At 55.2% G+C, this 24639-nt stretch overlaps 1 protein-coding gene and 1 pseudogene across 1 annotated transcript; one reads left to right on the top strand and one right to left on the bottom strand.

The window, feature by feature from the left end:
- Window positions 1-955: 955 nt before the first annotated feature.
- On the top strand, window positions 956-13342 carry SMKR1 (small lysine rich protein 1). Its single transcript, XM_062195184.1, has 4 exons — window positions 956-1051; window positions 4108-4372; window positions 4511-4743; window positions 11806-13342. Exons 1-4 carry the CDS (start codon window positions 956-958, stop codon window positions 11992-11994), a joined length of 783 nt encoding a protein of 260 aa, XP_062051168.1. The 3' UTR covers window positions 11995-13342.
- Window positions 13343-21457: 8115 nt separating this feature from the next.
- LOC133762111 (ATP-dependent Clp protease ATP-binding subunit clpX-like, mitochondrial) lies at window positions 21458-24169 on the bottom strand (annotated as a pseudogene).
- Between the last annotated feature and the right edge of the window lie 470 nt (window positions 24170-24639).

Genomic DNA, 24639 nt, shown 5'->3' with positions numbered 1-24639 from the left:
TGTGGTACCAAGGGATCTTTTAACAAAAAATGCAAGGCTGGCATTGTGGTGTAGCAGGTAAAGCCACCCCCTGCAATGCTGGCAGCCCATATGGGCACCAGTTCCAGTCCCGGCTGCTCCTCTTCCAATCCAGCTCCCTGCTAATGCACCTGGGAAAAGCAGCAGAGGATGGCACAAGTGCTTGGGCCCTTGCACCCACGTGGGAGACCAGAGGAAGTTCCTGGCTCCTGGCTTTGGCTTGGCCCAGCGCTGGCCGTTGCGGCCATTCAGGAAATGAACCAGAGGATGGAAGAGCTCCCTCTCCGTAACGCTTTCAAAATAGATAAATGGATCTTTAAAAGAAAATGCACACACGGTCACTGATGTTACCTTCGGATTCTGGCTGTAACCTGTGCCGCGGGCGTGCCATGGTGAGGCCTGCCTTTCGGTCCACACCCCCGCAGCCCTGCTCGCCTCCCTGGCGCCACTGCGGAGGCTTCTCTGGTGCAAAGGCTGATGCTCCCTCTGGTCAGTGGAGGACAGTCTTGCCACTGGACTTGTTTGGATCGCCATTGGATCATCCATCTGATGTCTCCCCGGCCAGTGGCAAAGTATGCTTTCCTAGGCTCCCTGTCCTTACAGCCAGGCTCACGGGGCATTTCGAGTCTGCAAAGCAGTCTCACATGCCTGGGTCCCAACACCTTCCCAGCAAAAACACGACATTCGCAGAATTGTTGAAAACTGCTGAACAGGCAGTGAGGCTGGGCTTGAACCCTCACCTGCTGGCCTTCAGTCCAGAACCCCCACCTGAAGACTTAGCGGTTAAAGCAAAGACTGGACAGACAGACGGACAGATAGAGGGTGCTCTGGCAATGCCCGGGTGAACCTGGCAGGTCATTGACCCTCTCTGACCCCGTGTGCAAATTGCAGAATACAACAGAAACTACTGAGCAGGTAGCAGTGATGTGGAGCCAACATGATGTGTGCCGGTGCTCAGCAAGCTGTCCACGTGAGCGCCACAGCTGTGAGGCTGCTCCATGAGGATGAGGGCACAGGTGCCCAGTGCAGTGGGGTAAGTCACTGCCTACAGTGCCCGCATCCATGACGCAGAACTGGTGCTAGTCCCCAGTACTCCGTCTCCGATCCGGCTCCCGGCTGTGGCCTGGCCCAGACCTGGCTGAGCAGCTGAGTGGCAGCCGGGCAGGGCAGTGGTCCCGTGGACAGTGGGAAATGATCGGAGCTGAGGGCTGGAGTGCAGGTGGAGGCTGCCCTCACCACAGACACGGTGTCATCCCAACAGAAGTCGTCGCTGCCATTGCTGGGTGAGCCATCCCCATGTGAGGGGACACTGGGGAGGTCACAGGGCTGCAGGAGGCAGACAGGCAGGTGATGACTAAGTGCAGTTGGGATGAGCAAGCAGCAAGCAGTGTCTCAGAAACACGTGGGGAGGGGCCAGCACTGTGGTGTAGCGGGTAAAGCTGCTGCCTGCAGTGCCGGCATCCCATATGGGCACCAGTTAGGGTCCCAGCTGCTCTACTTCTGATCCAGCTCTCTGCTATGGCCTGGGAAAGCAGTAGAAGATGGCCTAAGTGCTTGGGCCCCTGCACCCTGGTTCCTGGCTCCAGATCAGTGCAGCCCAACTGGGGAGTGAACCAGCTGATAGAAGACCCCTTTCTCTCTCTGCCTCTCCTCTCTCTGTGTAACTCTTTCAAACAAATAAAAATAAATTTAAAATAAAAAAGTGGGGAGACCCAGTACTGCTCTCATCCACTCCTTCTGCATGAATTTTCTTACAAAAACTATTTATTTGAAAGGCACTGAGAGAGAGAGAGAGAGAGAGAGAAAAGAATCTTCCATCTGCCAGCTTGCTCCTCAAATGGCTGCAATGGCGAGGCTGAAGCCAAGAGACAGGAACTCTACCCGAGTCTCCCATGTAGGTGGCAGGGACCCAAGCACCTGGACCATCTTCCACTGCTTTCCTAGGCCATTAGCAGAGACCTGGACTGGAAGCAGAGCAGCCAGGACTCAAACCTTCACTCATGTGGGATGCCGGCATCACAGGTAGCAGCTTAACCCGCTGTACCATAGCACTGCTTAACTTAAGCTCAGAGGTCAAAAAGCATGGAGTCGCCAGGCTCGGCAGAATGCAGGGGGTCACACTTCCCTCCGAATCAGGAAAGCTGCTCCATTAACATCTGCCATTGCTGCTGTGGCACGCAAGAGCCCGAGCAAGGCTGCCCACTGTCAAGCAGACCAGTAAATACCCACTGTGTCCAACTGTAGGACAGACAACCGCCATGCCAGAGGCCGAGGTGCGGTCTATTCTTTGTTGATTTGTTTACTTGTCTTTATTTGAAAGACAGAGATGTAGAGATCTCCTGTCCTCTGGTTCACTCCCCGAATAAGTGCCCTAACAGCGGGGACTGGGCCAGGTCAAAGCCAGGAGCCTGGAACTCCTCCAGGTCTCCCATGTGGCCGGCAGGAACCCACTTTCTGGGGCTGTGAGCAGAGCATGTATCACAGCAGGACGCTGGACTCAGAAGCAGAGCCAGGACTACAACCCAGGCACTCAGACACGGGATGTGGGTGTTCCCCGCGGCACCTCAACCCCTGCGTGCATCCAGGGACGCAGCTGAGTGGCCACAAAGCAGTGCTGGTGGTTAGCAAGCTCACCAAGGTGGCACACGTGCTGCCTGGACTCAAAGGTTGCCGAAGTTTCTGAGAGGCAGGGAGGAGATGGCATACCAGCCAAACGGGGGTGCAAAAGCCGGGAGGCACAAAAGCACAAATCCCAGACGCACAGAAGTGTGGCAAAAATAAACCACGCGGGGCCAGTGAGAGAGAGACATTACGAATCAGCCTCATATCTACTTATCTATTTGAGAGTCAGAGACACAGAGGACAGAGAGAGCTCCCATCTGTCTCACTCCTGAGATGCTCACAAGAGCTGGGCCAAAGCCAGAAGCCAAAAAATACAATCCAAGGACCATCCATCTCCTTGAGCCACCGTCCCTGCCTCCTAGGGCCTGTACTAGCAGGAAGGTGGAGCTGGGGCTGGAACCCAGGCCCTCAGGTGTGAGACGCAAGTATCTTAACTGACTTCTTATCCACAGACCCAACGCCTCCTGTAGAGCTGTCTACACACCAACCGTACTGAGACACAAATTGTATGTAGTAACTGCTCACCCCTGCAGAGTACAGTTCAGTGAGCCCCGACCAATATCCATACCCGGGCAGGGCCAGCTCCGTGGGCAGGTGTGTCCCAGGCGGCCACCCAGGGTCCTACTCTCCGAAGGGCTGGGATCTGCAGCCTAGCGGTCTAAGTTCACAGCATGGAAATTCTCGGTAACTTCATCTTTGAACGTGCGTCTTGGAAGTCAAGTCCGATGAGACACGGAGCATGCTGGGGGAAGGGCTTCTGTCACCGCCCCCATCCCCATCCCCCATCCCTCTGCTCAGGGCAGCCAGGGGCAGCTCCCGGACCCCAGCAGACTGAGAGCGAAACACCGAAGCAACCTGCCTTCCACAATGCTGGCACCAAGCACACCCTGGCTTGCAGGCTGCAGTCCCCCGGGGGTCACACACCTGCTGTGGATAGGTACCTAGGAAGGGGAGGAAACCCAACACTGGTTAGCAAATAAGAACAGCATGATAGGTTGATAGTGACCACAGAAAAAGGGACGTTTTATAACGAGGGACCTTTGGGGTGGTTCTTCCTGCTCCACCGTTTTTACCTTGAGGGAGCCAGCCTGCACCTGATGCCACTGCTTGCCACGGAGCACTTGTTCAGCACCTACAAGTTTTCCCCAAGCCGGGGCTGGCAGAACCTTTTTTCTGCCGAAGCCATCATTCACGGGCCAGGCAGGATGATCAACTTTAAATCAGCCTGCACAAGAGCTCAGGAAAAGCAGGGCTGGGCCAGACTGGGGAGTCATCCAACAGGGGTTAACCTGGGAGAGCTGACCCAGAGAAGTGGACGCAGGGAGGGTGGGCTGTCCCAGCCAGGGATGAAGAGAGAGACCCACGCAGTCCAGTGAGTGAAAAATGAGGGTCGCGCCCGCAAACTGTGGAGAGAGGCTGGAAGCAGAACCGCACCCACTGTGCAACCTCACTCCATCCGGGGTGTAGGACACCCAGCCCCAACTCCAGGGCCGCTTTTACAAACGTCACCGCATGTCAGCCTCAATTGGACCCTCAGACTCAGTCTTGGTTTCCAAAGAAGTCACGCAGTGCCCGCGGAGCTCCCCACGGTCTGCAGGGCGCGGGGCCACGCCCGCCCTCTCTCTTGCAGTCGAGGCTACTGAGCGCCCAGACGCGTCCCGGGCCGGCCCGGTTGCCCGGCAACCGGCACCACCACCACCCCACCTCCCGCGCGCGGGGCCGCTGGGCGTTTGTGCGCCGGCCCCGCCCCGAGGCCCCGCCCCGCCCCGCCCCAGCAGCCCGCGCGGTCCGTGTGGCGCATGCGCGTGCCGGGCGCCGGGCTAGCGCGGCGGCTCGAGCGGACGGCTCTGTGGCTGGGAAGCCCCGTGAGCCGGCCCGGCTCCCCCGAGCGCCTCTGCCCCGCCGCGCGGCGCCGGACTCCTGGGAGGCGCGGCGCGACCCCAGCCGGCGGCGGTTCGGCCGGGAGCGCGGAGGAGGCCCGACACACGGCCGAAGCGCGCCGCGGCGCCGCCCCCGGGGGATGTGAAGTTGGGCGTCCGGCGAGTTTCCGGGTTGGGATCCGATGCCCCGCTCGCCTCCCCGACTGAGAAGGGAATGACCATGGTAATTACCGCCCGCCCGGTTGGGAACTGGCGAGGCGCTCGCTCCGCCGGCCAGGCCCGGGCTGCCTTCGGAGACGCGGCTTCCCCGGGTCCGCGCCGCTCCCCGGGCGGGGGTCTGGGCCCGGAGACCCGGAGCCGCGGTGGCAGCCCTGGCGCTGTGCGCCTGCCGCAGGGGGCGGCGGCCGCCGAAATCGGGCTGAGCCCTCCCTGGCTGAGGGGCTTGGTTTTAGTGCCGTGGGTCCGTGGAGCAGCTCCCACCCCCAGAAACCGTGTCTGAGTGGGCAAGAAAGGAAGTCCAGCCACGGGGGTCCCGGGCCTCGGCAACAGCGAGTGGCCCGGGCGCTGGCGGCTGCTGAGGCCCTGGTCCCCGCGCCGGTTGCTCCGTGAGCCCCGCTGCCACCCGTCGCTGCCCGCTGTGGCAGACACCCCTGCCCCCCGGCCCTCGTCGTGGGCACACCTGACCCCCTTGACCCTTGCTCTGACCTCGCAACCCCTGCCCGGGGTCCTCCTGGAGCCCCCGAGGTCTGCTAAACTTGATCCTTTCTTTTTAAAGATTGGTTGATTGATTTGAAAGTCAGAGTTACACAGCGAAGGAGAGAGAGGTCTTCCATCCGCTGATTCACTCCCCAATTGGCCACAACAGCCAGAGCTGCGCTAATTCGAAGCCAGGAGCTTCTTCCAGGTCTCCCACATGGGTGCAGAGGCCCAAGGACTTGGGCCATCTTCCACTGCTTTCCCAGGCCATAGCAGAGAGCCGGATCGGAAGTGGAACAGCTGGGTCTTGAACCGGCGCCCATATGGGATGCTGGCCTCTCTTGATCCCTTCTTAAAGGGACCTTGACCCCTGAGCTTTATCTGCCACGCTATCCTGTCTTAAAACCCCTGGAGCCCACACTCCACACTTCCTCTGTGTCCTGGGCCTGCCCTGTCACCCTGCACCTGTCCCATCATGATCTGTTAAGACCTGGCTCAGGAGTGCAGGTGCCTTCTGGCTCAGGAAGCACCCTTTGCCTGGAAAGCCTTGCTCCTGGCTGTGGTCATGCTGTGCTTGTACAGCTGTGTATTGTAGTCTCAGCGTTCCTTGCAGTGTGCCAGCTGTATTGTATGCACCATGTAAGTGTCTTTTAAAAAAAAAAAAAAAAGATTTACTTATTTCAAAGGCTGAGTTACAGAGAGGGAGAAGGGGAGAGAGAGAGAGGTCGGTCTTCAGTCCACTGGTTCACTCCCCAGATGGCCGCAAGGGTGGGAGCTGGGCTGAGTGGAGCCAGGAGCTTCTTGTGGGTCTCCTAGTGGGTGCAGGAGCCCAAGCACGTGGCCATCTTCCTCTGCTTTTCCCAGGCACATTAGCAGGGAGCTGGATGGGAAATGGAGCAGCCAGGACTCAACCCAGCGCCTCAGGCAGCAGCTCCTAAGCCTCAGCGCTGGCCCAATGTTGTCTCTTAATTGTAGTTGAGAGTGCTCCTGGGTTACCCCGCAGGCTGCTCCTGCTGTCTGCTTCCATTGCCCTGGGTACTGAAGCGGAGTGGTTTTCGGAGCTCTCTAAGCCAGTGGCTTCCCCTGTGCTTGGAGAGAGGTGACATACTCAGAGCCTGGGAGCCAGAGCCGCTCCCTGCCTGCCTTTGACCTGGTCACCATGGCCCTGTTTGGTTTTTTTGGTCCCTTTGCCTTTACTGTTCCTCCAGTCTGAGAGTGCTCTGCCTGGCATGCTGTACCCTCAGGCCCAGGCTGCTCCGGAAATCCTTCCTGGTGTCCCAGAGGTCACCCCTGCCCAGCCCCTTCACAGCGAGGGTGGGGAGTCACTGTGTGACCCGGGGCTGGTGTCCTTGTCCCCCATTGGACTTCTTGAGGACAGGAACCCACATCCGCTTTGCTTTCCATCAGTGCCTGCCCCGCAGGTTGGGGGTGTGTTGAATGACTGAGGGAGGCCTTTTGACATGCAGAAAAGCAGAAATCCACGTTTGCTTTTAAATGCTATTCCTGCATCCCATCTGATTTGCAATGTATTCATTCATTCGGTAAATATTTGTGTATCCTTGCATTGTGCCAGATATTGGCCTAGGCCCAGGAATTCAGTGGTACACTCAGACAAAACCTCTGCTGAGGGAACAAGCAGTAAACACACGGACAGTTACTATTAAATCATGAAAAGCGTTTATAGGAAGCAGTCAGCGGTGCTGGGCATTTGGCCAGCCGGTTAAGACACCTGCATATTGAAGTACCCAAGTTCAATTCCCAGCCCCGCTCCTGACTCCAGACCCCAGAGGTGGCAGCGATGGCTCAAGTGGTTGCATTCTTGCTGCTTATGTGGGAGACCTGGATTGAGTTCCCATTGGCAGATGTTTGGGAAGTGGCCGAGACAATGAGCGCTTCTTGTTTCTCTGTGTGTGTCTCAAATGAAAATAATAAAGTGACACTACTGGGGGTGGGGATCGTCTGCGCCTCCCCAATCCTGATACGGCCCCCACCTCCTCTCTGTCTTCCTCTAGTATCTTGCTTTGCACAGTAACTTACGTGGTCATCCTAATTATAGACAGTGTAGACACTGTACCAAGGAGGTTTTTCCAAAAGAAGATTAAAGTTTTTTAGAATTTATTTTATTTGTCTGAGAGACAGAAATCTCCTATTCACTCCCCGTTATGTTGGCAACATCCAGGGTGAAGCCAGGAGCTGTGACCTCAGTCTGGCTTCTCCCTGTGGGTGGCAGGAACCCCACCAATGACGCCATCACATGCAGACTTCCAAGGTGCACCCAGGCAGGAGTGAAACCCAGCACTGCAGTGTGGAGTGAGAACATCCCAACCAGCGGCCTAACCAGCAGCTCACACCTCTAAAGAGGTGCAGTTTGAGCAGAGACCAAAGACACAGATCATGTCCCCTTGAGTATGGCACGGTGTGCAGGAGGAGCGAGGGCTGTGCAGGGGGTGTTGGTGAGCCTGAAGGCAGAGGAATGCCTGCAGCTGGCGCCACGTGTCTTCCTTGGGGAGCCAGAGGGTTCTAGTGGTGAGCTCTGCACTGGTAAGTTTGTCATGGGCTTGGGAATGCCTGTCCCGTGGCCAGTATAAGGCCAGTGAAATCATTTGTTCTGGTCCTGCTAAGGGAGGGACTCGAAACTCAAAATCTTTAGCGGCTAATTTTTAAGTTGGTAATTTTGTATGGCACGCAAATGGTGTTATAAAAATCCAAATGGGCGCTGGCATTGTGGCATAGTAGGTTGGACCTCTGCCTGCGACGTTGGCATCCTGTACAAGCGCTGGTTGGTGTCCTGGCGGTTCCACTTCTGATCCAGCTCCCTGCTAATGCACCTGGGAAAGCAGAGGAGAGTGACCCAAGTGCTTGGGCCCCTGCACCTATGTGGGAGACTGGAAGAAGCTCCTGGTTTCAACCTGGCCCAGCCCAGCCATTGTGGCCATCTTGGGGACCCGGAAGACTCTCTCTCTGTCTCTACTTCTCTAACTCTATCAAATAAACCTTGGGAAAAAAAAAAGTGTTATAGTTTTGGTGTTGTGTTTGGGTCTGTGACTGATTTTGAGGTAATTTTTGTCTATGGTAACCATAGATTAAAGTTCTTTTTTTTTTGCAGATGGATATTCACTATTGCAGCACCATATGTTGAAAAGATTATCCTTGCTCCACCAAATTGCTTTGGCATATTGATTGAAAATCAGTTGTTCTTACATGTGTGGATCTGTTTCTGAATTCTTTATTGTATTCTGTTGATCCGTTTGTTTATCTGGACACCACCACTATGCCATCTTTATAGTGCAGCTTTGTCATAATTCTTAAAAATCGCATCCGTCCTCCAGCTTTGTTCTTCAAAGTCCTTTGTAGTTCCATGTGCATTTTACACTTTGCCAATTTCTTCCTTTTTTAAGATTTATTTTTATTTGAGAGGCAGAGAGAGGGAGGGAGAGAGATAAGAGAGAGATCTGCCATCTGTGGTTATTCCCCAAATGGCCACAGCAGCCAGGGCTGGCCAGGCCAAAGCCAAGAGCCTGGAGCTGCTTTTGGTTCTCCCACGTGCACACGGGCCATCCTCTGCTGCCTTCCCAGGTGCATTAGCAGAGAGCTGGATCAGAAGTGGAGCAGCCAGGACTTGAACCAGCACCCACGTGGATGCCAGTGTTGCAGGCAGTAATTTTACCCTCTGTGCCACAATGCTGGCCCCTGTTTGCCAATTTCTCCAAAAGATGAGAACTTTGAATGAAAATGTCAAACTTTTATGTGAATTTTAGTTTTCAAGGGTTTTAGAAATTACAGCACATGTGTACATGTACACACACACATTTTCTTGCAGTTAATACAATTAAGTCGAGTGTGGTTGCCAGCCAAAAAAGGATGACGTCATAAAAGAAAGCCAAGGCCCAGAATGCTTAGGAGCCGGCGGCCTAGCGCAGCCCACACGGCCGGGCTGGTCCCTCAGGACAGTGCGGTTGCGGGGCTGCCCGCAGATCTTCATTTCGGTTTTCTCAGAGAAGCCAGGCCTGCACATCACGATACTTTTCATCTTCATTCCCTCCTCTCAGCTTGCAGACATGTGTTTTGATGTTTGTAAATGTGTTTTGTTGTTTACTTTTCTGTGCAGCTTGGGAGGCTTTTGAAGTGAAGTGCGAGCAGCACCTCTGTTTTACGCAAATGTTGGCCTTGCTCGTTGCTAGTGCCCTTCCCTTGCCTGGAGGAGCCACTGTGTACTGACGCGCTGCCCTCCGTCCTCTGTATGTGCAGCCTGAAGGACATGGAGGAGTTCCGCTGTTTCCTGGAGGTCTGGCAGAACCTTGGAAATGGTTGAGTTCCGAGTTCGGATAGGATCCATCGTTGCTCCCAAAGGACACTGCCCAGCAGTGTGGTCACAGCGAGCACAGGCCCTGGCTGCGCCCGCGGACCGCGGACCTCGCTCGCACTTGGTGGCTAGCCTCGCTGAGCCTCCGCTTTTCCATTTTAGAGACGGAGCTCGTACCTCCGGCCCTAGGTGCAGCTCTGAGGCGTGGAGGTGACGAAGGTGATGGCAGTAGTGGCTGAGTGTTTGCTCTTGTCAGTGGCTGTGCTCAGTGTCTCGTTCACGTGCCACTGGAACATCATTGGGGGCAGATGTGGTGCCGCTTGCAATGCTGGCATGCCATGTTGGAAAGCCTTGTCACGTCCCGCCTGCTCTGCTTCCAGTCCAGCTCCCTGCTCATGTGCCTAGGAAAGCAGCAGAGGATGCTCCTTCCACCCACATGGGAGACCCAGAATGAGTTTCTGGCTCCCAGCTTTGTCCTGGTCCGGCCCCAGCTGTTGGCGGTCATTTAGGGATTGAACCAGCAGATGGATGGTCTGTGTGTCTCTCTGTGTGTGCCTTTCAAATAAGTAAATAAATCTTAAAGAAAACAAAACTCAGGACAGGTGTTTGACATGGCACTGGAGATGATAGTTGGATGCCCACGTCCCTTATGGGAGTGCTTGAGTTCAACTGCTGATTCCAAGTTCCTGCTAGTGATGCTCAAGTAGTTGGGTCCCTGCCAGCCAAGACTGAATTCCTGGCTCCTGACTTTGGCCTGACCGAACTCTAGCTGTGTGGGCGTTTGGGGAGCGAACCAGCACATGGGAGCTCTCTGTCTTTAAAAAAAAAAAAAAAAACAAGAAAAAACTTCCTGACTGCTTAATGAGGTAGAGACTACGTGCATAATAGATGCCTACATATATATGTATATATATTTACCTCCTGATTACCTCATTTATTTTCAATGTGATTTTATTATGAAAATTTCCAAACATACCCAAAAGTAGAATAATAAAGGAATCCCATTCTTCGTTTCTCTCAGGAATTAGCCAGCTTTTGCTGCATCGGTTCATCTACCCTTTATTGAGGTGGGGAGGCTGCAGTATTTTAACAAGTCCCAAGTCTGCAGTTCAGCTAGTCCAACAACACCGTATGTATTTCAGAGTTCCCCTAAGTGGTTTATTTATCACGCAGCTTCAGTCTGCACAGCAGCCCTGCACAGCACGATGGGACAGAAAGGGCTACAGCAAACCTCGGGCCGCCTTCCACTTCATTCCTCCAGACGTCACCGTGCACCGCAGAGGCACCGGCACGTTTGCTTCCGTGACCCGATGCCGTGTTGATTTTATTATCAGATTTCCCTGATTGCTCAAAAATGGTTTTTTGTAGCTTGTTCAAACCAGAATGCAAACAAAGACCACACATGGAGTTAGGATGAGTCTTTCTTAATCTACTTACTAAACATTTGTCGCTTTGTTTTCTTTAAGATTAATTTATTTGAAAGAGTTACAGAGGGGCAGAGAGAGAGAGAGAGAGAGAGAGAGAGAGAGAGAGAAAGGTCTTCCATCCGATGGTTCACTTCCCAAATGGCTGCAATGGCTGGAGCTGGGCCAGTCTGAAGCCAGGAGCTTCTTCCAGGTCTCCATGCGGGTTCAGGAGCCCAAGGATTTGGGCCATCTTCTACAGCTTTCCCAGTCCATAGCAGAGAGCTGAATTGGAAGTGGCACAGCTGGGACTCAAACCAGCGGCCATATGGGGTGCTGGTAATGCAGGTGGTAGTTTTACCTGCTACGCCACAGCACTAGCCCCTGTTGCTTTATAGTATGTATGACATCTCGCATTTCATGACAGTTTTTTCATTGTTCCTATTTTGATTTATTTGGGGATTATTTCTTAGTTTTAGAAGTTTATTTGCCAGCAAGAGTGAGATAGATGGACAGAGACCTTCCATCCACTGGTTTATCACCCAAATGCTTGCTACACTGGGTCAGGGCTAGGCCAAAACCAGGAGCTCAGAACTCCATCCAAGTCTCCTAGTTGGGTGGCAGGGACCCAACTACTTGGCCATCACCCACTGCCTCCCAGAGTGCACATCAGCAGGCAGCTGGAACGGGAAGTGGGGTTGGAATTGGAACCCAGGCTGTCCAATATGGGATGTGGCCGTCTCAAGCAGTGTCTTAACTGCTGTGCCAGTCGCCCACCCTAGGAGTTTTTCTTCTGAAGTTCAATAAGGGAAGTGTTGAAAAAAATGCCAAAGTTCTGGAAACTAATCCCGCCCCTCCCCATGTTTGTACTTGTCTCTGAAAGCCAGGTAAAGGGAAGAAAGAGAAAGCCCGGGGCAGGTCTCGAGGGAAGAAGCAGAAGAAGACCGAAGTGGACATCCTCAGCCCCGCCGCCATGTTGAACCTGTACTACATCGCCCACAACGTCGCCGACTGCCTGCACCTGCGAGGCTTCCGCTGGCCAGGTGCTCCCAAAGGGAAGAAAAAGACGTGACAGAGCTCGCGGCTCGTGCCTGCTACAGAGAACAGGACGTGGGCACGAGGAGTCGGGACGTTCCAATGACTGCAAGCAGAATAGACTTTGCTGAAGACGACTTGAAATGCCAGCTAAACACCTCTGCGGTAGGAATGACTTCTTCAGCTGAGCCTGGTATGGTTAGTCACTGGCGCTTCAGAAGCTAAGGGGGAAAAGAGTCTGAAAAACAGTCCTGCATAGTGTAGTGCAATTGGCAGTACTTTAAAACATTATTATCATAATTTTGGGTGAGAATTAAACCTTGCTCTCAAAGACAGAAGTTCTAGTTTGTGTGAGTTTTTTTCTTTTTGTAAAGAGGTTGGTTATTTAGAGAAGACAATGCAAAAAGCCCGAGATTGCCTATCAACATCCCTCTCTCGGGCACTCTGGTTTTCCCCTTGTAAAAGTATTTTGGCAGGGAGGAGCGGGCAGCATTGTGGCGCAGCAGGTAAGCCGCCACTTGGGATGTCCACGTCCCATATCGGAGTGCCGGTCCGAGTCCTGACTGCTTCCTGCGGGTCAGCAGCTGAGAGCTGTGCTTGGGCCCTTGATGCCCACAGAGGAGACCCAGATAGAGTCCTTGGTCGCTGGCTTTGGCCCGGCCCAGCCCTGGCTGTTGCAAGCATTTAAAAAGTAAGCCAGCGGGTGGAAGATCTCTCTTGCTCTCACTCTTGCTTTGCCTTTCAAGTAGATGAAAATAAATAAATAAACATTAGCAGTATTTTGGGGGTAGTGGGCATTTGGCCCAGCCATTAAGATGTGACTTCTGAGGGCTGGCATTGTGGTGTGGTGGATGGGGCCACTGCCTGCCGTGGCAGCATCCCATGGAGGCATAGGTTCAAGTCCCAGCTGCTCCACTTCTGATCCGGTTCCCTGCTAATGCACCCAGGAGAGCAGTGGAGGATGACCCAAGTGCTTGGGCCCCTGCACCCACGTGAGAGACCCGGAAGAAGCTCCCGGCTCCTGGCTTCAGCCTGGCCCAGCCCTGACCATTGTGGCCATTTGGGGAGTGAACCGATGGATGGAAGTCTTCTCTCCTCCTCTCTGTATCTCTGCCTTTCCAAACAAGGTGTGACTTGTGGCTCCACATCTCACGGTGGAGTGCCTGGGCTCTGCTCCCCATTCCAGCTTCCTGCTAGTGCACACCCTGGGATTCAGCAGGCGATGGCTCAAGTCGTCGAGTCCTTGCCACCCAGACGGTGGCAGACCTGGATGGAGCTCCTGCCTCCTGGCTTTTCCCTGGCCCAGCCCTGGCTATTGTGGGCATTTGGAGAGTGAACCAGCAAATAGGAGACTGATTCTCTCTCTCTCTCTCTCTCTCTCTCTCTCTCTCTCTCTCACTAAAATAAATAAATTTTAAAAAGAATAGCTATTTTATGTCTGTAAGTTTCTTCTTAGCGGTCTGACTCTGACCTGGGTTTTCCCTGGGCTCCCATGGGGACTGAGCCACCGCCACTGCGCTGACCTTGCCGGGCGTGCGCACAGGTAACAAGAGCTGGCCCACGGCAGGCAGTGCTGGGGTGCAGGGCGCAGGCTGGCACCCGCCCCCTCCTTTCCATCCTGCTCTGTCCTGCTGTTTGTCCACGCTTAGATTTCTTCCCACCTTCTGCCGACTTCCTTTCCATCTTGGCAGGCATCAGCTGATCCTCCAGGGTCTCCCCAGCCCCGTGAGGAGAAGCTGCCCTTCTGTGCCCTCAGTCCCACGGAGGAAACTTGGAAGGAGACACTGCAGTGCAGGCACCGCCTCCGCGCCTCTGTCCCTGCCTCCTGCTCTGTCCTCTGGCCCTGCTCGCTGTCCCCCAGGCCCGGCTAGCACGGCACCGGTGGAGCCACCAGTCCTGAGCTGCAGAGGCTTCTCTGCACAGCCCCGATGCGGCAGTGTCCTGGCAGTGTCCTGGTTGACCGGGTTGCACTGCAGGTTGCTGCAGGGGGAATCGGGCTTCACAAAGCTAAGGGCCGCTGCACCCCAGGACCCAGGACTCCACGGATGGCAGGGAAAGAAACAGGAGGCTACGAGAAGACTGGTACCAGACAAGAGGGCTGCTCGGAGCCCCGTGAGCTTGTTGCAAATGCGTCTGTCTCCTTGCCCATCTGCCGGTTCAGCGTGAGCCCTGAGCCAGTTGTCAGAGGTGCCCGCAAGTGGGTGCGGCGGCAAAGGAGGCCTTTTCTCTCTGTCCGCGGGTGTTGAAGCAGGCAGCATCCTCCCACCTGGTTCAGAGGCGGCTGGGGGGCTCCAGGTGGTTTCGGTGCCTGTCGGCTGCTGGCAGGAAAGATGGAGATGGGGAGTGTGCACCTTGCTTTCCTGAGCTGGAGTTCAGGAACAACTCCTGGGACCTTCTGTGCGCAGTTTCAGGACTGCATAGCCCCTTGGTGCGGGGTGGGAGAGGCTGGACCCAGCTAATGCGATGATTGAACAAGGGCGATACTTTAGTAGTTGCTGGTCAGGCTGGCTTCTCCACGTTCCATCATTCCCCTGATGGAAACACCCAATTTTTTTTAAAGATTTATTTATTTGGAAGGCAGAGTTACACACACACACACACACACACAAGCAAACAGTGTGGGGGTGTCTTCCATCCGCTGGTTCACTCCCCAAATGGCCACAATGGCCAGAGCTGGGCTAATCCAAAGCCAGGAGTCAGGTGCTTGCTCCAGGTCTCCCACGCAAGTGCAGGGACCCATGGACTTGGGCCATCCTCCACTGCTTTCCCAGGCCACAGCAGAGAGCTGGTTTGGAAGTGGAACAGTCAGGACTTGAACCGGTGCGCATATGGGATGCGGGTACTGCAGGCAGCGGCTTTACCCAGTATGTCACAGCGCCAGCCCCCAGACACACCCATTTTAAAAATTCCCATTTTCTTCAAAAAAATTTCCCATTTTCCTTTAGCCTCTCAGACACACAGGCTAATGTGTGCTGATAAGGAGCAGAGCCAGGACTTGGACCCAGGCACTCTGATAGAGGGTGCGGGTGTCTCCAGGGGCATCTTACCACTGCACCAAATGCCCACCCACATCCCCTCATCTCAGCACATTTACTGGGCATCTGTTATGCGCGGTGCCAGAGCAGCAGGACGGTCACTGTAAAGGAGGCCACTGGGCAGAGCCCACCCTGCCCGAGGCGGGGAATTTCTGTTCCAGCTCTGACAAGGCACCTTCCCCGAGTGACTGCCAAAGGTGACCAAGTGGAGGCTGGGGCATCTGACGAGAACATGGATCCTTAAACCTGGCCGTTTTTATTTCCCCTAAACCCAAATCGCCTGGATCCCCATTCTCCCTGGGGTTGGGGGCTCAGAGAAGCCTGGGGAAAGGAGCCACGTCGAGGCCGTGAGGGCTGCCTGGAGGAGGCAAGGGTTGAGACGAAGGTCCTTGCCATGAGGCTGTGGGGGCTTTTTGTGAGAAAAGCAAAGACGGGAGCAGGACCTGGCAGCGTGGCAGAGAAGGGGACTGTGACCACAGGGACAGGCAGCATGTCCCCCGAGGAGGGAGGCTTGGCAGTGTGTGTGTTGATTAGCTTTTTGTCACTCTAACGTGCCCAAGAGGAGTTGCTTAGGCAGCTTGGAGAGCGGGGGTTTCCTGGTGTGGGATAGGAGGCCACACTGGTCTGGTGTCAGACGGTGGATGGTGGCTCTGCAGGGGAGGGATGTCGTGGAGAGCAGAGAGCCAGACACAGGCGCGTCCACGGTGCACCACGGCCGTCCACTCCAGCATAGGCCCCTCCTCCAGGAGCCGTGATGGGAGCAAGCCAGCACCCTCTTTAGTTCCACTCGCTTGGGGCCCAGACGTGTTCAAATCAGACCTGTTTGTGGCTGGAGAACAGGGGAGAATGCAAGTGCCCTTTAGAAAACTGATGACATAGAACCACCCGCGGGAGCACGGAGAGGCTGCAAGCCTCCTGCGCTGCTGCTGGGAACGGAGAACGTGCGGCTGCTGGAGCGAACGGACCCACAGCTCCCCAAAGGGAGGAACGCAGAGGTCTGTCAAGCCGTGTGCCGGGAGCACTGCCGGCCCGGTCACGCCAACCGCCACGCGCGCGTTCACCACAGCCGAGGACTGAGGACGGAGGTTCACAACAGCAGGTGAAATGTGGCGCGTCTACACAGCGGGATTAGGATCCGGACACAGAAAGGCAGCGTGGATGCAGCCAGAGGACGTGCTGTGAAGGAAGCAGCCCCGAAGGCCACGTGCTGTACACGTCCGTTCGTCTGGGGTGCCCCGGCAGGCAAATCCAGAGACAGGAAGCAGGTAGGGGTGCCAGCGGGAAGTGGGAAGTGCCTGCTAATGGGTAGGGAGGTCCTTTTTGGGGTCGTGAGAACACCCTGGAATTAGTGGGATGACTACACGGGTCTGTGAAGATGCTAAACCTCGCTGCATTGCACCCCTGGAGAGGGTGAGTGTGTGGCCTACGAGTCATCCCGGGCTGACGACAGCTGGACAAGGTCTCAAAGGACTGGCAGGTAGAGGAGGTGAGGGTGACCGCCATGGCAGGAACCCAGACAGAGAGGCGGAGGCGGAGGGCCCAGGGCCTGGCCTAACCGCTGCAGCACATGCCTGGCTGATCCACGGGGCACTTGTGGCCAAGGTGGGGCAGTTTCCCTGCAGGGGCCGTGTCCATGAGCGCCTAGGTGTCTTGTTTCAAGTGCAACCACTGCCACGTTCCTTTTCTACTATTGAAGATTTATCAGTTTAAAAGGGATTTCCCATCTGCTGGTTCACCCCCCAAAAGGCCTCAATAGCCAGGGCTGAGCCAGGCCAAAGCCGGGAGCTTCATTTGGATCCCCCATGTGTGTGGCAGGGACCCAAGGGCTCGGGCCATGTTCCACTACTTTTCCCAGGCCATTAGCAGGGAGCTGGATCAGTAGTGGAGCAGCCGGGACTAGAACCTGCGCCCACATGGGACACTGGCATCGTAGGCACACAGCTTTACCTGCTATGCCACAGCACCGCCCTCCCTGCCCCCCACTGTCACCTTTGTACCCACCGAGGACCGCAGCCTTAGCAGGTGGCTGGATGTCCCTGTGAGCAGAGGTGGGTGGGTAGTTTCTTGTCTTCACATAAGAATTCAGGCATGAGACAGAGTGGCGGTGAGCGAGGCAGCAGGGGCTAATGGGGTGGGGCATCCACCAGGCCAGGGCAGCTCTTCCGAGGGACTCAGAGCACCCAGCCATTCAGAAGGGCGCCAAGGTTTTGAAATGGAATGGAGAGAACACACCCGACAGCCAGGCAGGTGACTGGGCGGAGACGGGGCTCATCCAGGGGTGGAGGCTGTTCCGCCCCATTTCTCTTCTTCCCCACTCTCTTCTGGGTGTGAACATGTAAAATCCTCCCGAGGGTTAATTACTCGGTGATACCAGACTGGGTAGCCCGCTTGGCCCTGGGCAGAGAGGCTTCACGTAGGACACCTTCCTGGGACGGGGCTCGGACCACCTATAGGTTATCAGGGTACGGGCAGGACTTTGTGGTGTAAAACACTAGGCTGGTTTTGAGGCTACTAGAAGCGGCTCCATCCCTTGCACAGGTGCTTTGAGCCCCCTCGCACCCCCAGGCTCCTTTCCACCTGGCATCCTGGCTCCAGGTGTTCTTTATCTGGACGGGAGGCGTTGAGCACAGCAGCGGTTTCCCACAGCAACCTCCACACACACACACACACCCCGCCCCGCCGCCGATCTTTCCTGCCCCAGAGGCTCCCAGGACACCTTAGCGCCCCCAAATGCACCCCCAGCCCCAGTCCTGGGGCAGCGGATGCTAAGTCATTTCACCTGCACGGCTTGGCCCCCGCGCCTCTGCACCCAGATCTCAGCCCCGTACCGCCTCACGCAGCTCAGGAAACCCAGGCAGAGCCAAGAAAACAGAAACAAGTCCGTGGTGCTGTAACACAATTGCTTGTGAAATCGTCCAAACACAAAAGGAGCCAGGCACAGCACAACCGCGTAGGTATGCACCTGGAGCATTTTGCCTTGTTTTGTCCACCCCCTCATCAGATAAGTCCCAAAGCAAACCAACCATTTCTTATCTTTCTTCTGACTCGGGGAGACCTTTATATAAAGGCACAGGTGTAGACGCATTTTACTGAGGGCCCCAGGCAGATCCAGGGAAGTGGGCCCCAGCGCTGGACAACCTTCCAGCCTCTGACGAGCCAACAAGAGTGGCCACTGACGGGCGGGGGTCCGCCACCTGCTGTGCGCGGTGAGTACGCGTCTTCCCGCGCGTGCCGGGCTGCTGGGCGCGGGGCTGCGCTTAGCTCCCGCCCTGGGGGCGCTCGGATGGCTCCTGCGGCTCGAGCTGACAGGTGCACGGAGCTCGCGGGGCGCGGCGTGTCCGGGCCTGGGCAATTGAAGTCGAGGGTTTCTCAACGTGCCGTTTCGCCGCCGAGCGCTTTGGCATCCCCGGGCAGGTCGTTGCACGTTCTCGCTGCAGCCCTGACCGGCAGGGCTCCGTGGACACCTGGCCGGCGCCCAGGGCGCTGGCGCCCACGTGGTTTTCCATTGCTGCCGGCCACCCTTCAGTGACCCGTCACCCCGTTCCTCTCCTAGTTTTTCTTTTCTTTTTTTATTTCTTGTTTGCCATATTCCTGAATTGTGGTCAAGTCCATTCCTGCAGTTTCAACAATATATGCTCTGGGCAGAGCGCGCACGCGCTGTGATGGAGCCATTGGGACGGGGGCAGTCCATGCCCGAGTGCTTGGTTTTGAGCCCTTGCTGTTTCAAATCCAGCTCCCTGCTGGTGCATCTGGGAGGCAGCAGGTGACGCTTACGTGCTTGGGCCCCTGATTCTCCCTTTAAAGATGTCCACAGGGGACACCTGGCACCACAGGAGACCCAGGAAGGGCGTCGGTGCGTCGGCGGCGGCAGCGAGGCCTGGGCCTGTGCTTGGCAGCGTGGGGCTCTGTGTCTTCCTCTCTTTTCCTTTCGTCCTTGTGTTTTCTTCACGTGCCAAACGTAAGTTCCAAAATGCAAATGGCACTTACATTCAGCTGTGTTCACTCAAAAGAGAGCGACTCCGCGGCCCCGATGCAAGTGGCTGGCACGCAGGGTCTCCCCGTGCGTTTCCGGAGGATCACCCTTAGGGATTCAGAAACCGCTCCAGCCCCGGCTGCACAGCAGGACACCGGTGCTGCGAGAGGAAGGGAGTGAACGCGGCTACCGCAGGAAAGACTTGCAGAGGAGAGGGAACCGTTACTAAGGAGACGACGGCGGCACCTGCTTTCTGTTGCATGCCACTCCAAGCAGGCTGAAGAAACTCAGCCAAAGTGCATCCCTGGGACCTCCCATCGTCTGATTACATCACAGGAAGCGCAACATTTCAGCAACACGATTTGGAATGTGGTAGTAGCTTAAAGTTCATTTCCTAAGAGAAAGGAAAACCCAAAACTCTATCTTTAAAAGAAAATATTTTATTTATTTATTTGAGAGTTACAGACAGTGAGAGGAAGAGACAGAGAGAGGTCTTCCATCCACTGGTTCATTTCCCAAATGGCTGCATTGGCTGGAGCTGCACTGATCTGAAGTCAGGAGTCAGGAGCCTCTTCCGGGTCTCCCACACGAGTACAGGGGCCCAAGGACTTGGGCCATCTTCTATTGCTTTCCCAGGCCATAGCAGAGAGCTGGATCGGAGGTGGAGTAGCCGGGACTTAAACCGGTGCCCATATGGGATGCCGGTACTGCAGGCGGAGGATTAACCTACTGAGCCACAGTGCCAGCCTCCGTACTTCCTTTAACATTCTATGAAGCCGAAGAGTTAGACAAATGGCCAGCACACACACACACACACATACCCACACACACAGGGCAGGCAAGTGCACAGCATTGCACTATTTGGCTTGGCGCTTTCTTGTTACTCTGATGGATACATCATGCTTTTATAGAATTCATGGATGGATGGTTTTGTTCTGCAGATGTAAGCCAGACTTCCACTCCGTCTACTCACTAAATGTGATACTGAAATGGAGCAAAGACGGCAAATAAATCAGCTGAGTCAGCAGGAGGATGGCCTTTTCATCAGGACCAGTCGGGAAGTTAGTGTCACGCCTCAGCACGCGAGACTAGGAGTACAGCCAAACGGATCATCAGGATGTAGTTCTGATGATCTGAGAGGGCATTGCTCTCTGCAACTTTTCGCTATTTAGAAACATCCTACTTATTGTAAGCTGCGTAAAATTCTGTTATTTTCAGGAAGTAAATGTAGGTAGAAAAAGGTAACACTAAGGATAGTATCTCAATATTCAATTCTAAAGAATTTATTTTCCCATCTGTAGAGTGACATTATTGTAAAATCCACAGTTCTTGCAATATCTGCACTGTTTCAAAGAACTCCTAAGAATTTTGCTAAAGCAGATTTTTAGAAAATGGAACTAAAACAATGTACTTTTTTTTTTTTAACAAAAAAAGATTTATGGGACTGGCGCTGTGGCATAGTGGGCATAGCCTCCACCTGCAGCGTGGGCATCCTATATGGGCGCTGCCCCTCTTCTGTTCCAGCTTTCTGCTATGGCCTGGGAAGGCAGTGGAAGATGGCCCAAATAAAAGCTTTTATTTATTTATTTATTTTTTGACAGGTAGAGTGGACAGTGAGAGAGAGAGACAGAGAGAAAGGTCTTCCTTTTGTCGTTGGTTCACCCTCCAATGGCTGTCGCGGCTGGCACGCTGCGGCCGGCGCACCGCGCTGATCCGATGGCAGGAGCCAGGTGCTTCTCCTGGTCTCCCATGGGGTGCAGGACCCAAGGACTTGGGCCATCCTCCACTGCACTCCCTGGCCATAGCAGAGAGCTGGCCTGGAAAAGGGGCAACCGGGATAGAATCCGGCGCCCCAACCGGGACTAGAAGCCGATGTGCCGGCGCCGCAAGGCGGAGGATTAGCCTATTGAGCCGCAGCGCCGGCCTAAAAGCTTTTTTAAAAAGAGATTTATTTATTTGAGAGACAGGGTTCCAGAGAGAGAGAGAGAGACAGAGAGAGAGGTCTTCCATCCACTGGTTCACTCCCGAAATGGCTGCAACGGCTGGAGCTGGGCCCATTCAAAGCCAGGAGCCAGGAGCTTCTTCTGGGTCTCCTACACAGGTGCAGGGCCCAAAGTACTTGGTCCATTTTCCACTGCTTTCCCAGGCCATAGCAGAGAGCTAGAGCAAAAGAGGAGCAGCTGGGACTAGAACCAGTGCTCATATGGGATGCCAGTGCCACAGACAGAGGCTTAGCCCACTATGCCCCAGCGCCAGCGCCAGCAGTGCACACTGTATCTCTAACATGGTGTCATTAAAGTCCATGTAATGTTCTCTGTATAAGTCAACGTGATGTTACCATAATATACACCATCTGATTCTTACCCTAAAGGCTTCTGACCATGTGTGATACGAAGGACAGATCCAATGCCTTGGATGTCAGACTGTAGAAACAGGTAGGATCCTGAATGAAGGAAGGCGGAGCTTAGTGGACAGGATGGGGGTCTAACTGCTCAGCTGGCGGCAGCATCCGCCTGGCGAGACCATCCCTCCTCTCCAGGGGATTCTTTCCTTTGAGCCTGAATGTACCCTGGTTTCTTTTCTCCTTCTGCTGCTTCCTTGTCAACCTCCACACACACAATGTCAGAATTAGGGACGTCAGACATTGGCTCTAGCTCCAGCTTTTCCATCACAGACCGAAAGCCCCGTGCACCTGTTTTTTGCTCTAGTGCCCGCCTGGCTGTAGCTTGCAGAGCATCCTCAGGAGAACCTGGTTCACACTTCTCCATGCTGGACAGAGCCTGGTGCCTTGGAGTGACAGCATTACGTGGCTCAGGTGGCCCGCCTGCAACTGTTCTCTCCCCGAGGCCGGGCGCACTACCACAGGCAACCGTCCCACACCCTCAGGAAGCTAGCCAAACTCGGAGAGCTCTCCGGCCTCCGTGTGATGCAACAGTCCATCTTTTTCTGCAATGCCGTGGTCCGTGTCACTCCCCACTTCATTCGCAAGGCCCGCGGCAGCTGCGGCTCTTCGGCCTTTTCCCAGGGGAGATGGTATCCCAAATCTAAGCCACTCTTCACTTTCCCCCTTGCTGCTAATTCTATCTAAACCACTGAAGGCACCACATGCAGCCAGCAGGGTGCTTGCTGGATCAGCTTCCACTGTGTCTCCACGGAGCTCTCGTGACTTCTCTCCTGGAGCGTTGACCATCAGATCTTCTAGGAGTCTTGCTAAGCCTTGCCCAGCGCCCTCTCCGCCTACATCCCGGAACTGTTGAGTGCCTGGCATGCTGCCGGTCTGAGCTACTTAGTCCAGAAAGACAATTCCTGGTACCTTTTCTGCCTGACGGGTGGCGTCTTGGCGGAGTCTGGCAACCCCAGATTCAGCATCTTCACCTACACGTGCAGCCTGAGCCAGAGTCGTGCAGTCACAGGTAGCAAAAGCAGCATCCGGGCATTTAGCTAGAGTGTGTGCCAGCAAGACTCTCCCTGGCCTACTTGGTCCAAGCAGCGCAATGTCACTTTTTCAAGCTCCTTTCTCTTTTTTTAAGATTTATTTTATTTATTTGAAAGACAGAGTTACAGAGAGAGGTTGAGACAGAGAAAGAGGTCTTCCATCTGCTGGTTCACTCCCCAGTTGGCCACAACAACTGGAACTGCACCCATCTGAAGCCAGGAGCCTCCTCTGGGTCTCCCATGTGGGTGCAGGGGCGCAAGGACTTGAGCCATCTTCTACTGCTTTCCCAGGCCATAGCAGAGAGCTGGATTGGAAGTGGAGGAGCGGGGACTCGAACCGGCACCCACATAGGATGCCAGCGCTTCAGGCCAGGGCTTTAACCCACTGTGCCACAGCACCAGCCCCTTTCAAGCTCCTTTCTCCTGAGCTGTTTGCTGACGCACCTGCTGCTGCATGGCTGCTCTGGAAGCGTGACCGCGGGGGCTGATCCCAGCCACCTGCAGCAGTTTCATAAATTGGTCCTCAGCCTCTCGGCTCCTGATTTCTCTCTAGGGGTTAAGGAGGTATAAGGAGGTCCACTTCTCAGCCTTTGCTGCCTCAGATTAGCTGGGATCTTATTATCTACCCTCTTAGAATGCGTATACACAGCAACAGAAAGCACCTTAGCCAATGACCGACCGACAGCTTCCTTCCCCGGGAGTTGTTAACCTTGGAGGAGGAGGAGCTTTCTGTCCTAATGCCAGTTTCATAGCCACTGCTGCTTATGCAGTTTTTAATTTTTTAATATTTATTTATTTATTTGAAAGGCAGAAATATATATAGAGAGAGAGGAGAGAGAGAGGGCGAGCGAGCTCCGTCTTCCAACTGCTGGTTCACTCCCCAAATGGCCACAATGGCCAGAGCTGGGCCAGGCTGAAGCCAGGAGGTTCTTCTGGGTCTCCCACATGGGTGCAGGGCCCAGACACTTGGGCCATCTTCCACTGCTATCCCAGACACATCAGTAGGGAGCTGGATTGGAAGTGGAGCAGCCGGGCCTGGAACCAGCTCTGATATGGGATGCTGGCATCGCAAGCCATGGCTCAACTCGAGGCACCACAACACCGGCCTCTGACTTTGCATTCTGAACCATTTCAAACCTACAGAGAGGTTGACAGTACAGTAGTATCAAGGTCTTTGACCAGACCAGAGGGCTCTGCCTCCTTGCCCTTGACATCCGGGGCTGGATGGGTGCTTGTCACAGGAGCTTTCCTGTGGGTGACGAGAGGGTTAGCGGGGTCCCCGCTGTGGGTTCTGCTGGCCTCCTGCCACCACACTGCTGGCAGTGCGCCCTTGGCTGTGACAACAAAACCGTCTCTGGATATTGCCAGTTGTCTCCCAAGAGGAAAAAGATCATCCCCCATTGAAAACCATTGACTGAGACTCACGAACTCACATTCTGTCCTACATGTAGATGCACGCCCTTTGTGTAAGTGTATATTACACGTGTAATATGTACAAAACCACATCGATGTCCACACACCAAACATTCACATCAGGAAATCAGGGCGGGGGGCCAGTGCTGCTATGCAGAAGGCTAAGCCTGCCTAGCTGGCATCCTTTATGGGTGCTGGTTCATGTCCCTTGGGAGGCAGACAAGCCAGTACCCTCTGCCCCTGCCCAGTTGGCCTTGCAGTCTCTGAGCCACGCCCGTGCCTCTGTCTCCACGGGCCAGCCGCTCCTTCCCCACAGGCGGGGTCACAGCCACAGCCACAGCCGCCTTGCCCGCCATTCACTGCTCGGACCCTGCTGGTTCCAATCGCCTGCCTGCCCCCAACCCTGCACCTGGGTCTGTTACACTGGGGACCGCCCCAGCCCCACCCCACAGTGTCAAGGTGCTGTTGGCTCGCAGCGGTCACTGGGAGGCGAGACCCCCAGGGCAAACCCAGGCACTGGCGTTCCTCGGACTGCATCTCCCTGGGCCTCCTGGTCTGGCTGCTGGGACACCCAGTCGTTGTCATCCCGGCCACGGTCATGTTTGCCACAAACAACTGGAGGCTCCTCCAACCGGTCCATCCTTGGCCTTGGGAGCGGAACTGTCAGCACCCCTGGACGTCTTCTCTCTCTCTGGCCTTCACCCCTGCCTCTGGGTGACCGGGGGTGACACACGCAGCCTTGGGCTCCTGTTCTGTAAGGGGACTGAGCTGCCTCCAGCACCCACAGTGGCAGCTGAGCTGTGTGTGTGTGTGTGTGTGTGTGAAG

The sequence above is a fragment of the Lepus europaeus genome, chromosome 1, assembly GCF_033115175.1.
Source record: "Lepus europaeus isolate LE1 chromosome 1, mLepTim1.pri, whole genome shotgun sequence".
NCBI lineage: Eukaryota > Metazoa > Chordata > Mammalia > Lagomorpha > Leporidae > Lepus > Lepus europaeus.
This window is presented reverse-complemented; position numbering and strand designations above follow the sequence as displayed.